This window comes from Mastigoproctus giganteus, chromosome 7 (assembly GCF_048544385.1).
Source record: "Mastigoproctus giganteus isolate SK-2022 chromosome 7, ASM4854438v1, whole genome shotgun sequence".
Taxonomy (NCBI): Eukaryota; Metazoa; Arthropoda; class Arachnida; order Uropygi; family Thelyphonidae; genus Mastigoproctus; species Mastigoproctus giganteus.
Window position 1 is genome coordinate 64,643,925 of NC_143581.1, and position 16,984 is coordinate 64,660,908.

Below are 16,984 nucleotides of genomic sequence, written 5' to 3' on the forward strand. Positions count from 1 at the left end.
GCAACTTGTGAAATGTCTGGAGGTTTCTGGAACAGGACATGATCTAGCCAAGTAGGATGTCTCTCTGTGTGTGTTAGGTGGTGCAGAGAGTGTCAAGAAATTAGGTGCCAACTCAGTGTTCTGATGGGCACTTCTGAGATTTTGAAGAATCGAGTAGATGCCCTTGAAGGTATTAAAATGGAGGACACATCAAGCTCTCAGCTGTCCAGCTCAACGCCATAGTTCACTCTTGTGCATCTGGCAACACAACAGCAGTCTCCAAGACAGAATGTGCTGATCCCACAGGAATTAGTTATTGTCGATGACTCTATTGTCAGGGAGAAGGGTAATATATTGTGTAAAAAGGATAGGTGGAATAGGACCAGGATATGTCTGCCAGGAGCAAAAGATGTTGTAGAGCAGATATCTTATTTTAAGGGCAAAAAAGGGTGATATTGTTGTAAATGTTAGCACTAACGACATTGAGTAGGAATTTTCGCAGATTTACTTAACAAGTACATATCAATGTTGAAAAAAAGTCATCAGTTAGGGATAATTTGAAAGTGTCTGTAATTCTGCCCAGACACGATAGGAAAGGAGTATGTGATGAGAGCCTTGTCAATAAATTCAGCCCTGTAGAGATTGTGGGGTAGAATTTTTCTCAGTGTGGGCTGTGTGCTTGTTAACATGAGAAACTGCTTCTACAGGGAAATTGAATACACTTAAATAGAAGGGGGTGCAGGAGTGTTTGCAAGAGTTGCTGCAGGCAGAGGTGAAAGTGATTCTTTCACTGCTTCTATTAGAACGAGCAGCAGCCTGGAGGGCAGGATGCTGGGGTTTCAGGGATTGTTCGGAGTCGTCATGAAACAAATAAATACATGAGCTGGTAACTAAGAATAGGTGCATGCACACCAGTTCTAGAAGTATAGTAAATAAATTTGATGAATTTGAAGTGGTGGTCAAGGCAGATATTGTTGGGATATCAGAGACTTGGTGTCACACTGGTATAAGGGTGCCTCCGTAGTCAGGTGGGAAGGAACAGCAGTGCATAGCACACACTTCTTGATTAGACCGGAGTTCGAGCCTGTCACCACCAAATACAGAGGATGCGGAAAGCTCAGGGAATGACCACCGCATTTCCCCGAGCAATATGGCCTTAGTTGCTAATGCTCCTAAAAACCAAATAACAAACTAACAAATAAAAACACTGGTATAAGGAATGCAGAATTGGAATTTGGGGAGTACAGTGTGTACAGAAAGGATTGATAGGATAGGGAGCAGGGGTAATCATGTTAAGAAAAACAAAATCTAAGGAAGTGCATACAGTTGACATAGATGAAGATTGCAGTGTTGATTCAGTGTGGCGTAACATAAGCACTGGAAAAGCAAAAACAAGAATAGGAGTGTGTTCTAGGCCTAATGACCCTAATTGGTACAATGAACAGTTGTACTGAGAAATAGAATGGGCCAGTAAATCAGATTGTATTATAATGGGAGATTTTAACTTCCCAGATATTGACTGGAATTTGTGGTTGGTCATTCGCACACTAGCAAGAATTTTGTGGATTTATTGGATGATTGTTTTCTGCAGCAGCATGTTTGAGAGGCAACCGGAGAGAGTAATACTCTTGATCTGGTTATCAGCAGTGATTATTCGTACATTAAGAATTTGCAGATAAAGGAACCACTAGGTGGCAGTGATCATGGTGTACTGATGTGGGATTTGGTTAAAGATATAATTACCATCAGGGGTAAAGGGAATGGTTTTTGCTTTCATAAAGGTGACTGCAGTGGTCTCAGACAGTTTTCAAATTCTGTTACAGTGAGACTAACTGATAATGTCACCAAAAGCAAAGTCTAAATGGGAAGCATTCCAGGGATTAATCGTGGAAGCTACAAGGTAATCATATCGATTAAGAAATATTCTTCAAGGTTTAGGCCTAAATGAATGTCAGATGAACTAATGAGATGCATAGCAGAGAATAAAAATGCATGGGATGCATATAAATTGTCAGGCGTCAGAAGCCTATGGCAGATATAAGATAGTCTGTAATCAAGTCACAAAGGAGATTAGACAAGTGAAGGCAGATTACGAGAAATCTTTGGCAAAGGATGCTAAGAAAAACAGGAAGGACTTCTTTACTTATATAAACTCTAGAGGGAAGGGGATGAATCAGATTGGTCCACTTGATATCAGTGGTTTGACTGTAGATGATCAATCTCACATAGCTGCCAAACTAAATGAGTATTTTGCATCTACATTCACACACGAATTATTCAGAGAGGGGAAGACCAGATGTTTATCAAGCTCTGATTTTGTGATAACTGAGAGCAATGTGGAGGAAAAATCGTTGAAGTTGAACAGAGGAAAGGCACCTGATGAGATCTATCCAGTTATATGAAAGGAGGTGGCAAAGCAAGTAAGCAAATCCTTAGCCATAATTATGAGAGCATCCTTGGACTTGGGAGAAGTCCCTATGGACTGGAGACGTGCAAATGTATCCCCAATTCACAAAGGAGAATCAAAGGGTGACACGAGTAATTACAGGCCTGTTAGTTTAACTTGTGTTCCGGGGAAAATAATGCTAATGGAGTCACTGGTTAAAGAAGCATTGCAGGATCATCTAGACAAGACTGTAGTAATAATTCAGACACAACATTGGTTTGTTAAGGGAAAGTCTTGTCTGCAAAATTTGATTGGATATTATGATGTGGTTACAAAGGAATTGGATGCAAAAAATAATTTTGATATCATATACCTGGATTTCAGGAAAGCTTTTGATACTGTTTCCCAAAGAAGACTACTGTACAAAGTGGAGCAATATGGTATTAAGGCAAGTTTTTTTATGAAAATCCCAAACACAGAGGTATTAGAACCTATAGATAATTTATACTCAGTGTCGTGCTTGGGATGGAGGTTGAAGACAAAAGAAGATATCTGTTGACATTAGACTTGAACTTCTGTAAACTGTAATTTTCAGGAAATATGTATGAAGGAAGGACTAAGTTCAATAGCAAAGCTTAATTAGATGGTACTCACCTTATATAATATGTAGTTGTTACTTGAAATAGGATGGATAGATAATTTTGGGGTTTGAAAAGTTTAAATAATTTAGAGTTTAAATGAGTTGATTAGTAAGGATACAGGATTAAAATTAAAAATGGAATTAAAATATGCTCAAGGAAGTAGAAGTGCACATCTCCATCCTTGGTTGTCATTGAAGAATTAATTAGTTAAAAACTCTGAAATATATGAAACCCGGTGAAGCCAAAAGTCATAACGACCGACTTTCATTTTTTAGAATGCCTTCAGTTGGTAATACTAAGTGAGGAGGGAATGCGTGTTATTTAAAAGAATTTCTATATTCCCGTGATGCTCTTTGTGACATGTGGGAATCTAAGGTGCGTGAGATTCCAGACTGGGGAAAGATTGGAGGGTAGTTTCGCATTTGATGTTTAATTTAGAATGACGGCGGAACCATTCTATAACAACGGCTTCGTATTGAAAAATTTTATAACTAGTTTTTAATTTTATAATGGCGATGGCTGAATCAATAGAGGGGTGTGGTTGTGGGATTGTACATGTAGTGTAAGCTTGGTACTGGATTGCCCTGTTCTGAAACTGTTGTAATAGTAGCAAGCCCGTGTATTAAAGGTTTTTGTGGTACCGTACTTGGTAATGGTGCGATGCAAAGTGTAGGTATTTTCCTCTGTGTGTGTTTTTCCTAAAAATCTTGGTTCCCAGTTTGGTGCCTGTTTTGTATATTGTGAGGTTAAGGAAATTGATTTGTTTGTTAACTTCAGTTTCAAGTGTGTATTTTAGTCTATCATATATTGAGTTGAATTAAATAAAAAGATTGTCAATTGTAGTTCTATTTCCTATTATAAGTATGTCATCTGCATAACGTATATATAGTTTAATCTCCGAAGGGTAAGGCTGCAGTATTTGGTTTTCTATGGTTGCTAAATAAATCTCAGATAAGGGGGCAGAAATTCCTAGACCCATGGGTAGGCCAAATGTTTGTTGAAATATTTGGTTATGGAACCTGAAGTGTCTATCATCCAGTAAAAACAAAGTAAGTTCTAAGATATTGTTGATGGAGAGAGAGGTGTGGTTGATTAAAGTATTGTCTGTCATTAGGTATTCTTGTAAGGCTTGTAGTGCAAATGGTAAGTGTACGTTGCTATATAAAGAGACCATGTCAAAAGATGCTATGATGTCTTCACTGGAAATTATGGTAGTACTTATTTTTTCAAATGCTTGATTAGTGTTACTAACTTTGAATTTTGAGAATCTTGTGAGGGGGGGGGGGGGATATAATTTTTACTAAAAAGGTGGATAGGTTGGCGAAGGCAGATTTGCTAAAGGAAATTATTAGTCTTAGGGGGTGGCCGGGTTTGTGTAATTTGGTGATGCCAAACATATGTGGAAGAATGTTGTTATGTATACCGATTTGCTGTAATGTGTGTAAATTGATTTCTTTTTTTGATCTAAGTCTCCTTAGAATAACATTGAGTTTATTTTTAAGTTTGGAAATATTGTATGTATTATCAGTTTTGTAGGTGTCTTGATCGGAAAGGATCTCTTCCATTTTGTTGATGTAGGTGCTTTTTATCTAGAATTACAATTGTATCACCTTTGTCAGCTTTTTGTATAATAATGTCTGGAATATTCCGTAGTTTTTGTATATCTAATAGCTGTTGTTTTTTCATGTTGAGTTGGGGGGTGAGTTTTGAATTAATAATGGCGTTGGTTTGGTGTATAATCCGCCATTTATTGGGATGGTTTTCGAGTTTTGCTTGTAGCTCTATGATGCATTCTTTTATGGGGTAATGGTGGTTTAACTTCGCCATAAGGCACCACCATTACCCCATAAAAGAATGCATCATAGAGCTACAAAAAAACTCGAAAATGTTACATGGTTGGCAGTAATGTGCTGTAATGTAATGTGCTGCTTATACTGCCATTTATAGTACAAATTATTATTTTTATACTTCTTCATTCAATATGTTCCAAAAAAAAAAAAAAAAGTTTAGAGAAATGTGCACTATATATGTATAGTGTTCACATTTTCTTATAACAGAGAGATAAGTTCTTCCAGAAAAAGAATAAATTATCAGTACTTTCCCATCTTCAGAATTATTTTTAGCAATACATATTAGGTTATGATTGATACATAACATACTAAAACTCAAAGGTCATTAAATAAAAATTTATTGAAATAAAATGTACATGAGCTATATTGTTTGGTTTTTGATGGCTACTTTTTTCTTTGGATCCTTGTCACCAAAACTACTTTCAATTTCAGTTAAATATTTTAATGCTTTCAGTGTTCTTTTATGCACAAAATATATAACCAATCAAAATATGAAACATGCACTCATGAACAACCATAAACTCAATTGATGCTAGTGAGAAAGAGTGTAAGTGTGGTGGCATGTGGGTTTTGTGCATATCTTTGAATTTCTGTGCATATAATGGGAAATATATAGAATAAATATGCATGTAAGTGTCATTGCATGCATATTTCAAGGGTCAGGGGTAATAAAGATATGTGTTTATTTGATGATATGGGCCAAAGTAATGTCTGCATACATCTCAAGAGTTCTTGTTTATAGCAGCAGTAGCTGATATTGGCAAGATGTTCTGAGGTACACAGCACCTCAGAACATCTTTCTCCTTTATATTTGAGGTGGCTATGCAGGTGTGAACCATCATTAGCAGGGGTTAAGGTGTGATGTCCAAATCACAGAGGAATGCTGCTCTATGTCAACAGGTAATACTGGATGGTAGATTACTCACATTGTCCAGTGCAGCACCAACATTTGCTTTATTGGAAGCTTGAAGTGGTGAACCACGTTTAAGTCACCAGAGCAAAGCTCTGTCATACATTATCAGTGATATCTTTTGTGATTATGATGTGCATCATTGTGACATTCACTATTCCTTACGTTTTGAGATTATAGCTGTAAAACACTTTTTGCAGGCTGGCCATTATAGACCCTCAGACCGGACTAGTTGGTAACTCTCTGTGGGGCATCTAAATCAGCTAGTGTGTACATCCGTAGCCTAGTGGTCAGGCGCGCGGGTGCATAAGTACACGTGCCTTGAGTGACCGGGGTTCAAGCCCATGACCGCTGAATACGGTGCTGTTTCTTGTATTCTGTCTATCTTGTTAACTCCTCTGACTGTTTGGTCGTCCCGGAGTATAAACAGAAAATTTATTTATTTATTTAAATGTGCATCAGCTATAGTGTATAATATCAGCTAGTCTATTTTTTTTTTTTTTTTTTATTTTATGAAAACCCCAAATACGAGAGGTATTAGAACATATAGTACTTAGTACCGTGTTTGGGGTTGGAGGTTGAGAAGACGAAAGACAATATTTGTTGACATTAGACTTGAACTTCTGTAGACTGTAATTTTCAAGAAATACGTATGAAGGAAGGTTGTTCCAGAAAACAGCAGTTGAATATAAACGAGGAAGATGAAAAGTTGGTTCTGTGAGTTTGAAGTTGGACAGTAAATGGATGTTGGCTGGTTGCGGCATGTGTTCGGATTGTTTTGAAAGAGAGAGCGGGAATTATAGAAGCCAATTCAGAAGAACAGTACTTCTATAAGACAGAGAGTGGAGAGACTCTGTTAGAGAGGAGCCATTAATTAACCTAACTGCCACTCTTCTGAGTGGAATCTAGAAGCCTGAGAGAGAGATGTGGGAACAATATTCCATGGTAGGGCAGATTTGCATAAACAGAGTTAATAGCTGTTTGGAAGAAAAGTAACACAGAGAGCGAAAAAGAAAACCAAGTTTTTTAGATGCAGAGGAAGCAATATTTATAATGTGTTTGTGCCAAGATAGAGATTAGAAGCCAGGGTAATCCCCAAAAGAGATATGTCATTTTGCCTAGAAATTGGAGTGTCACCAAAGGTGAGCAGAGGAGTCCTTTTTGCGAGATAAAAGACAAGACTGAGATTTGAAGGATTTAAAATAAACTAATTTGTCTTTGCCCCACTGGAGAATTTCCTGGAGATTGGCATTTAAGGAATTGGTGGCGGATATTCGAGAAGTTGAAGCTGATTGAGCAGGGCAAGGCTTTTCAAAATGGAAAGTGGAATGCAATGTGCTATCATCGGCAAAACTATGGATAGGATTTCCAGTCAATAGAAGGTCAGGAAAAGAGTGGGGGGAAAGAACTGAACCTTGGGGGACACCAGCATTAGTGGAGAAGTTAGAAGACAGAGCCATCTACCATCACCCTCAGTGAGCGATCAGAGAGAAAACTGGATAACCAATTACAAAAAACAGTTGGTAAACCATAAGATGGAAGCTTGTTTAGAAGACCTTTATGCCAAACACGATCGAAAGCCTTTGAGATATCAAGAGCAACTGCTTGTTTCACCAAACTTTTCCATTGAATTTGTCCGTAAATGGATAACATAAGCCAGAATATGACCAGTGGATTGACACTGATGGAATCCATACTGGCGATCATTGATGAGACCTTAAGGTTTCTAGGTAGTTTAAGAGTTGGCGGTTAATTGATTTCTCCATTACTTTAGAACGAGTAGAAGTAATTGCAATGGGACGATAATTGGATGGAACTATGAGCAAATTTCCAAGCAGAAGGAAAAACACCTTTGGAATAAGAAAGTGAAAAAAGTGGCAAACAAAAGGAGTAAGTTCAGGAGCACAGGTTTTGGGAACAAGTGGAGAAATACCATCAGGACCTGGAGCTTTCTTAGCATCAAGATTCATCAAAATCCTTCTAATATCCTTTTGACGGAAGACCACAGGAGGCATTGAATGTAGCGTGTTGGGAATGGTGGGAGCTGTTTTACCAAGATCATTAATATATGAGCTGGAAGAAAAATGGGATGCTAGCAGGTCAGCTTTATCCTTGGCTGAAGTGGCAACAGAACCATCTGGTTTGGACAGAGGTGGGGATCAAAGATGGGCAAAAGTTGTGGCCAATAGCTTTGGGAACAGACCAGAATGCTCGGCTACCATTAGGGCAAGAAGCAAGTTTTCTACTCTTAGCCTGTTCAAAATCTAGTTTGGACTGATTAATGACTGCTTTACAATTGTTGCGAGCTTTGGTGTAGGCAGAAAATGAAACTGAAGAATTGGAAACAAGCCAGTTACGATATGCAACATTCTTCTCTTGAATAGCCTTAGCACATTTATTGGAAAACCAAGGTTTAGATAAAGGACAAGATTTTAAAGTGGAGTGCAGGATAAAGGATTCCATTCCTGCAAGAATAATTTCACTGACACGATCAGAGCAAACATTGGCATCAAAAGTTTTGAAACAGTAGTCCGACCAAGGAAAAGAAGAAAAGAAATCTCGCAGGCCCTCCCATTTTGCATTCTTGTAATGCCAAACAAGCAAAGTTGGAAATAGCCATGAGATAAAGGCTCCATTGGAGAAGAGACAATCACCAAGTTGTGATCTGAGGTACCTAAAGGACCATTCACTTTGACAGTGTACTTAGGAGGGTTGTTTGTGAGAAAAAGATCAAATGTGTTGGCTGTATGGTTTGGATTGTCCATTATTCTTGTAGGTAAATGTACAATCTGTGGAAGATCATTAGAAATTGCAAAAGCCTCAGCATCTCGACCAGCTGGGTCGGTGTGACTAGAAAAAAGAAGCCAGCTGGAGTTGTGAACATTAAAATCACCAAGGAAAATTACCTCACTGTTAGGAAAGTTGGACTGGAGAAAGTCAAGTTGCAAAGAGAGGAAGTCAAATAGCTCCAAGTGATTAATGGAGCTGGGAGAGCAGTAGAGACAGCAGATGAATTTGACACAATGAGGTAGAGATATTTTAAGCCAGAGAAGATCGAAGAGAGGAGATTCCAAATTACTAATATCAGAACTGACATATGCACAAGTACCACCTTTGAGGATAAAGGAATCGTACAGCAAATAATTTGGGTAACTGAGATGAGCAGTATTTGAATCAACCGAGATTCTGTCAGAAAAATTACGTGGGGTTTGGCAGACTACAAGTGGAAATGGACATCGTTGAGATTAGATTTGTGACCACGTATATTTGTGAAATGAACTAGAAGTGTTTGGGAGGTTTAGATCTTTTCGCAAATAAGCTTACTCTGTTAGTTTGACAATTCATTGTGTATTCAATAGTAAGTAAAGTGGTGAGAACATGCTGTATGAAGTAATGAAATTTTTGGATATGGCGTACACATGGCAAGAATATACCCAGATCCTTGATATAACGTGGCCTCGACAATGCTCCTCGCGTAAACACTACGCTGACTCCCTCCAGTCACTATCTGGCAGAGTAGAGGTAGCAAGATTATACACTAGCTGATCCGGAAGCCTCCTAAAGAGTTAACAACAGGTTCGGCCCGGTTTACTAACTAGCGTCTGGCCTGCAAACACTGTTTTAGAGCTGTACCCTCAAAGTGTACGGAAGATTGGATCTCGCTACTAAGTTCATCATAACCTCAAAAGTCATCAGTCATGCTGCATGATGGAAGAGATGAGGAAGAGTTGACCGGAACTTAGCTCAGCAGACTAAACATGGGTTCCACCACTTCAAGCCTCCAATAAGCAAAGTGGTGGTATTGCGCCGGTTGATGAGTCATCTACCACCTAGTATTGCCCGGTAACACAGAAGTGTGGCATTCCTCCATATGGTGTGGGCACCACACTTCGACCCCTGCTTACGTTGGTTCATACCTGTGTAGTCACCGACAGTGTGCTTGTGCATGGAGGTTATATCCAGGATTACTAAAAGTCCCACCATCGTGAAGGTGCAAGCAGAGGATCTGGCTGTCACAGACCTTCCAGACTTTGCTGAAATTCGGTCTACTTGAATGTCACCCGAATATCAGTTCCATCAGTGTTTTAGACTCCCAGGTAGCCAGTACAGCTTGTCTGGCCTATCCGAGAGAATGCCTGTGACATCCTCAAGGACCAATATAATATCTAATATATAATATCTACTCGTGCATCAGCTAGTGTGTAATATCTACTCGTGCATCAGCTAGTGTGTAATATGTACCCCTACTTTACCAACTAGAGACTGGAGAGAATCTAAGTAGGGTGTATGCAGGAGGTGCATTCTGAGTCCATGTTATGCCAAGGTGTTCAGTATATTCTTGCTCTGTATGTATACCACATCCAGGAGGATCATTAATTCATAAGTGTTCCTCTTCTACACTAGTTTATCTACAGAATGCATCACAAATAGCCAAATTAGTAGAACAAACTTGTCTACAAATATATGTGGTCTCAGTTCCAATCTCTGCAATATCCATTTCCACCTACAGTCTGCCAAGACTGTAGGTGGAAATGGATTTATGTTTTCTGATAGAATCCCAATTATCCAAACCTTCCATCCGATCAGTGATCACAATATGGATTCTTCGTTGTTGATCCACTGGTGATAATGGATTACGTTAATTCATTTTTGGCCAAATTCAATGGAAAAGTTTACTGAAACTCAAGCAGTTACTATTAAAATTTCTAAGAGTTTCTGATCATATTTGGAATATAAGGTCTTCAAAAAATGGTTGCATTTTGCAGTTTACCTTATTTATTGTAATTGGTTAGCCAGTGTTTTCTGTGACCACTCCTGGAGAATGCTGGTAGGTAGTTCTGTCTCTGACTTTTCCTGTTATATATTAATGACTTTTTTCCACTGACTGGAAATCCCATCCATAGTTTTGTTGATGATAGCACATTACGTTCCAGTTTGAGAAACCATGTTGTGTGCAAATACTTCAACTTCTAAAATATCCATTGCCAGTTCTTTAAATACCAACTTCCAATAATTCTCCAGTGGAGTGAAGGAAACTTAAACTTCAGTTCTTATAAAACTTAGTCTGGTCTTACTTCTCACAAAAAAAGGTCCACTGCTCCTTTGTGTATCTTTGATGACCCTCAGATTTCTAGACCAGATCATATACTGTATCTCTGTAAGGAATTATTCTGACTTGTAATGTTTCTCTTGGCATAAGCACATCACAAATATTGCTTCCTCTGTATTAAAAAAAAGCAAAACAAAAAAAACTGGTCTTCCTTGAAATACTCTCTTCTAGATTCCATTCAAAGGAGGAGGGCAGTTAGGTTAATCAGTGACTCCTCTCTTAGTCTCCCTTTTCTCTGGCTAATAGACAATCAGTTTCTGCTGCATGTCTTTTCTGTAGATATTTTCACGGGCATTGTTCTTCTGAATTGGCCTATGCAATTCCCTCATTATCTTCCAAACAAGTGTGCAACTAGTTGGTATCCATTCACTGCCCAACTCAGCTCACAACCAACTTTTCCTCTTTCTTGTTTATCTATTTTACTTCTGTTTTCTGAAGCAACCTTCTTTCACACTTATTTCCTGTTAATTATAATCTGTAAAAATTCAAATATAATGTCAACATATATTTTCTGCCTTCCCAGAATTAAACTGTAGGTTTTATCGTGTGTGTGCATTTGATTATTAATAACGTTTATTTAATTTGTTTCACAATAGTGAAATTATAGTAATCTTATAATACCGTGATAAATCTGACTTAAAAATGAATAGCAAATGCTTAAAAAACGGTACTCACCTTGTATAAATCTGCAATAAATTTATTGGTAGATGGTGGCTAAATCCTGGACAAGAACACCTACACAGAAAAAATGGAATTAATTTTAGCCGACCAAGATACATATACAAATGACAGCAACCACAACATTGCAAAACTTAAAAATAAACTTGACACAATTCTCAGGAAACTCAGACAGAACAAAGAAATCAACCTCTTTACATTACAACAGATAGGTATTCACAACAACATTCTGCCCCACATGTTCGGAATAACCAAGTTACACAAACCTGGCCACCCTCTAAGACCTATCGTTTCTTTTAGTAGATCAGCTTTTGCTAATTTATCCACCTTCCTTGTCAAAATTATATCCCCACTCACTCGATTCTCTCCATTCAAAATTAATAATACCAACCAAGCATTCCAAAAAAATCAGCAACACCACCATATCCGACGAAGGCGTATTAGCTTCTGTTGACGTCATATCCTTATACACTAATGTGTATATTCCTTTCACCCTCCAAGCATTACGCATACTTCTAACAGCTGATTACACTTTAACGAAACATACTTCTCTTTCAGTTGACCACATCCTTGAACTTACCACTCTTTTACTAGATGCTAGATATTTTAGATTTAATAATAAAATTTATCGACAAACATTCGGTTTATCAATGGGTTTAGGCATTTCTGCCCCCCCCCCCCCCACTTCTGAAATTTATCTCGCCACTATTGAAAACCAAATTTTACAAACTTTCCCTTCTGAAATTAAATTATACATACGCTACGCTGATGATATCCTAATAATAGGCAACAGAACAACCATAGACAATCTTTTTTTAAAATTCGGTACAATAAATGATAGGCTAAACCTTACCCTCGAAATCGCAATGGACAACCAGATTAATTTTCTTAATCTTACTATTTATACAACAGACAAATTCAAATACCAAGATTTTCAGAAAAAACCCACACACCAGTAAACATCATCCCCTTAGTACCAAAAAAGCCGTCCTATACAACCACATCTACAACGCTATCAAATTTAGCTCTTCACAAAACGATCTACACAATGAATTTCAATACCTTACTGATAAATTCATAGCCAGGAGCTACCCCCTCAACTCATCCCACACACAATATCCACCATTAAAAACAGTATTAATAACCCCACCAGATACAGTAACAAGACAAATACTCACATAGTTCTCCCTTACCATAGTGAACTCGCAGCACAATTCCGATGTACATTCGAAGATACTGACAACTCTCTCACCTTCTCCACTTACAATAAACTAGGTTCCCTATTTAATTCTTATAAAGATACACACAAATATCCCATCAATGATCTCAATAATGTAATATATTTCATAAAATGCCAACCAATCTGTGACACCTGTTACATCGGCAGTACTACCACCAAATTCGGTTCCTCCACAACTTCCAATACCCGTGCATACTACCACTTCAACAGTTTCAGGACAAGTCAATCCTGCACTGAGTTAACAACCCACGCTCAAACCCACAACCACACCCCCCTTGTTGACTGCCATCACTATTATTAAACTTAGATCGAGCTACAGAATTCTTCAATATGAAGCCCTCACCGTCAAATGGTACCGACACCATTCCAATCTCAATATTATTAACGCTAAACTTCCCTTCAACCTCTCACCGGCTTGGAACCTCTCGTGGCTAAAGTTCCCACGTGTCAAAAAAGAGCATCACGAGAGTATAGATAAACTTTAAATACAACACATGCTCACTTCTCTCTCATTTGCCAACTGATGACAGTTTATTCAACGAAAGTCTCTCGTAACGACTATTGGCACCACCAGGCTTCTATTTTTTTCATTTTTTCATTCGTGTCCTTTAACCTCTTTATGACAACCAAGGATCGGAGATCTGCACTTCTACTTCCTTGCGCTCATTTTAAAATCTGTTTAAAATATTTTCACCCCATTCTCCGCCTTAGTTCTTTTTAATGCTTCTTCCAACCTAAGTTTAACCACCATCTATCAATAAATTTATTGCGGATTTATACCGTTTTTTAAGCATTTGCTATTCATTTTTTAGTCGTTTATTTAATTATTAATACAAAGTTCTCATCCTGTCAGTGGCTAGAGCAATTTCTAAGGGCTTCTTTATTCATGCCTATAGTTATCTGAGCTGGAGGGAATAGGGTCTTCCCCTTGTGAGCTATTCTAGGTTTTTCATTCCACAGTAGTGTAATATGGTCTAAGTCACCGGTGCACCTAAATCCCAACATCCAAAGGAAAATAATCTGTGTAAATTGCATAGCAATTTCATTACACTCAATACAGATTTCACAGGTGTTTTGGCTTTCACTTTGAAAAGAATCAAAGTTAGAATAATTGTTTTTCATGTCTTGGAAGAACCGGTCATTACGATGGATGGTCTCTGCTCCATTATTGAGGAGTGATGAATTCATATTTTTCCATATTCTAAAGGCTATAGAAATGCATGGATGAGTTCTATGGCTTTTAGAATCATTTCATAACATGAATAGTTACATGGAAAACCAACCTGAAGAGTCAGGTTGGTTTTGCTTTAGTAGCAAATATGCAAGGGAGAAACCATTACTTCATTATCACAAAGTAGATTGCTAAATACCTTGTATTTCCTCTTATGTTTATATATATTATATTAAGTTTATTTTTATTCATAGGATCGTACCAAGAATTCTGGGGTGGATGCTGCAGTAGACAGTTTCCTAAGGGCAGCTGGCATGTTTCGCTATATTAAGGAGAACTTTAGTAATGCACCGAGTATGGATTTATCTCCTGATACATTAGAAATGCTCACTCATTTAATGCTGGTAATTGTTGTTATTTTACCTTTATTATTTCAGTACAATTTCATATTTCATCGGATAATGTTAATTGGCTAATATAATCTGTAACAGTCATGTATTGTAGTAGCAGTAGCTCTGATCAAGGTTGGTATGACCATGTTGGAGTATGTATTATTTTAATTGGATAGATAATTAAAAATTTGCAGAAGATTAAACAATGTTTGCAATTCGTGATGAAAAATTTTAATTAGAATTCATTGTTGAGATTTGATGTTATGCTGACAGTTTTTAGAGTAGTGTGTATTTCTATTCTAAAGTTTTTGCTTACAATTTTTTATTTTATAGCATTAGCTAAACTGAAATTGATAGAGCAGGGCACTGAACTGAACAGAAGCTGAATGATGATAATTTGATATGGGGGGGGTGCTCTTTTTGACCAGATATGGTATTTTTAATTATATAAAATAGTAATAATATTTGCCATCTAGTTCAAGGAAGCCACAGCAGCACTGGTTAAAAAAAATACAAATTATATGCTTCTCTCCTCACGCAGGTAACTGTTCAGTCCTTTGAATTTATTCAAACTATCAGCCTCAACTACCTGCGAGGTCAACTTGTTCCAGCAATCAATGACTTGCTGGCTAAAAGAAAAAGCTTCCTACAATCTAATCTCAACCTCAACCCTTGTAATTTGAATTTATGACCCTAGTTCTGGAATTCTTTATAACAGCGAGAATTCCACCTTCATTCATTTTAGTAATCCCTCCCAGAGCCTTATAAACCTCAATCAGGTCACCTCTGAGGTGCCTGGTTGCCAAGCTCTGTAGCCCACATAATCGGAGTCTTTCCTCATATGGTCATCTTTCTGCTGATCTTATCATTTGCGTTTCCCCTCTTTGCATCCTTTCAAGAAGCTCAATGTCTTTTTTCAGATGAAGTCTCCATACTTGAACACAGTATTCCAAATGTGGTCTTACAAATGCCTTATGCAGTGGGATATCTGCCTGTGCAATACAGGCAGATAGTTTCATATCTGCCTGTATTGTAACTCCAAGATCCTTTTCCTCCTCCACTGTCCTTAATTCAGCCCCACTAAGTGTATAATTTATTTGTGGGTTGCTATTCCCCAAGTGTAAGATCTTGCATTTAGCAGCATTAAAACATAGCTGCCACTTTAGCATTAGCATTAGTAGAGGCATTTGATGCAAGAAAGCAAGCTTATGCAGCATCAGCCAAAAAAAAAAAAAAAAAAAAAAAAGTAACATAAATAAATAAAAAATAACCACTTCCACTTCACCCCTCTGTTCGTTCGAAATACCTGTCCAGCTGAGCCTTAAACTTATTTAGGCTATCAACTTCCACGACAAGGGATGGAAGTCTGTTCCACCTACCAACCATCCGGCCCCGAGTGCCAAGCGAGTGATCAAAGCGAATTTAAAAAGTGAACTTCAAAGCGACTTCTCCAGAATCAGCAGATTACTGAGAATTTAAGTCTTTATTTTCAAAATTATTTCATTTCTGCTCTTCTGAATAAAGAAGCAAGCTCTTCAAAAAAGAAAGGAAAGGTACCGTTCTTCTTATATATTGAACTAATTTATACAACACACTAACCACTAACCTCTGATCGCTTGGTCACTGGTGGCACCGCTCCTGCCTCCACGTGGCGGGGCCGGTAACCTGGGGGAAAAGTTATCCTCCGGGGCCAAAAGGAGTAATCATGGATTTTGACAATTATCCCGCACTTGAGCCTAAACGCTCAACTCATGACCTGATTGTAACCGAACATGATGTATCACAAACCAAAAGACAACGTAGAAATGAGAATCAGCAGGAATTCCCAACATTCCTTATATTCCATTCTCTCTCATCCAAGCCTATGAGTGCCCTTTCACCATTTCTAATTCAGAAATGTTTAGAAAGCGTGGCTGGTTCACCGAAAATGGTGAAAAGACTCCGATCCGGAGATCTACTAATTGAAACAGCGAAATATCAGCATTCTCAGGCTCTACTAAAATTATCAAATTTTGAAGGAATTCCTATACAGGTCACCCCTCATGCTACACTAAATAGTTTAAAAGGAGTAATAGCTGAGTGGGACTTGATGAATGTCGCTGAAAATGAGATAATCGAAGAACTAAAAGAGCAAAAAGTCGTCCAGGCAAAACGAATAATGATTAAAAAGGATGGTGAACTTGTTCCAACTAGAAACATTATTCTAACGTTCGATACACCTACCTTACCATCATGTGTGAAAGCCGGATACCTAAATTGCCGAGTACGTCCGTACATTCCCAACCCAATCAGATGTTTTAAGTGTCAAAAATTTGGACAGTCGCAGACAGTATGTCGAGGGGACACTACTTGTCCGAACTGCGGCTCCAAAGATCATGCACAAACTGACTGCACTGCAGAAAATCCACAATGCCCAAATTGCAAAGGCCAGCATCCAGCGTATTCAAAAAATTGCGAACTCTGGAGAGTAGGCAAAAAGATTCAGAAGTATAAGTCGAACAAAAGGTCACCTATCAGGAAGCTAGGAAGCAAGTTATGCTCGATATGCCAAAAATTACGTATGCTGCAGCAATCAAAAAATATCAATCAACAGCAACACAAATGGCAATAACAGTACCACCATCCAT

At 38.0% G+C, this 16,984-nt stretch overlaps 1 protein-coding gene across 1 annotated transcript in view; it reads left to right on the top strand.

The window, feature by feature from the left end:
• The window catches only part of Rhp (GTP-Rho-binding protein rhophilin), a 198,898-nt gene that overhangs the window by 99,307 nt on the left and 82,607 nt on the right, over positions 1-16,984 (top strand). Inside the window, exon 8 of the mRNA XM_090376941.1 lies at positions 14,220-14,369. Within this exon, the coding sequence (XP_090233067.1) occupies positions 14,220-14,369 (150 nt within the window). The remainder of the gene's footprint in view (positions 1-14,219; positions 14,370-16,984) is intronic.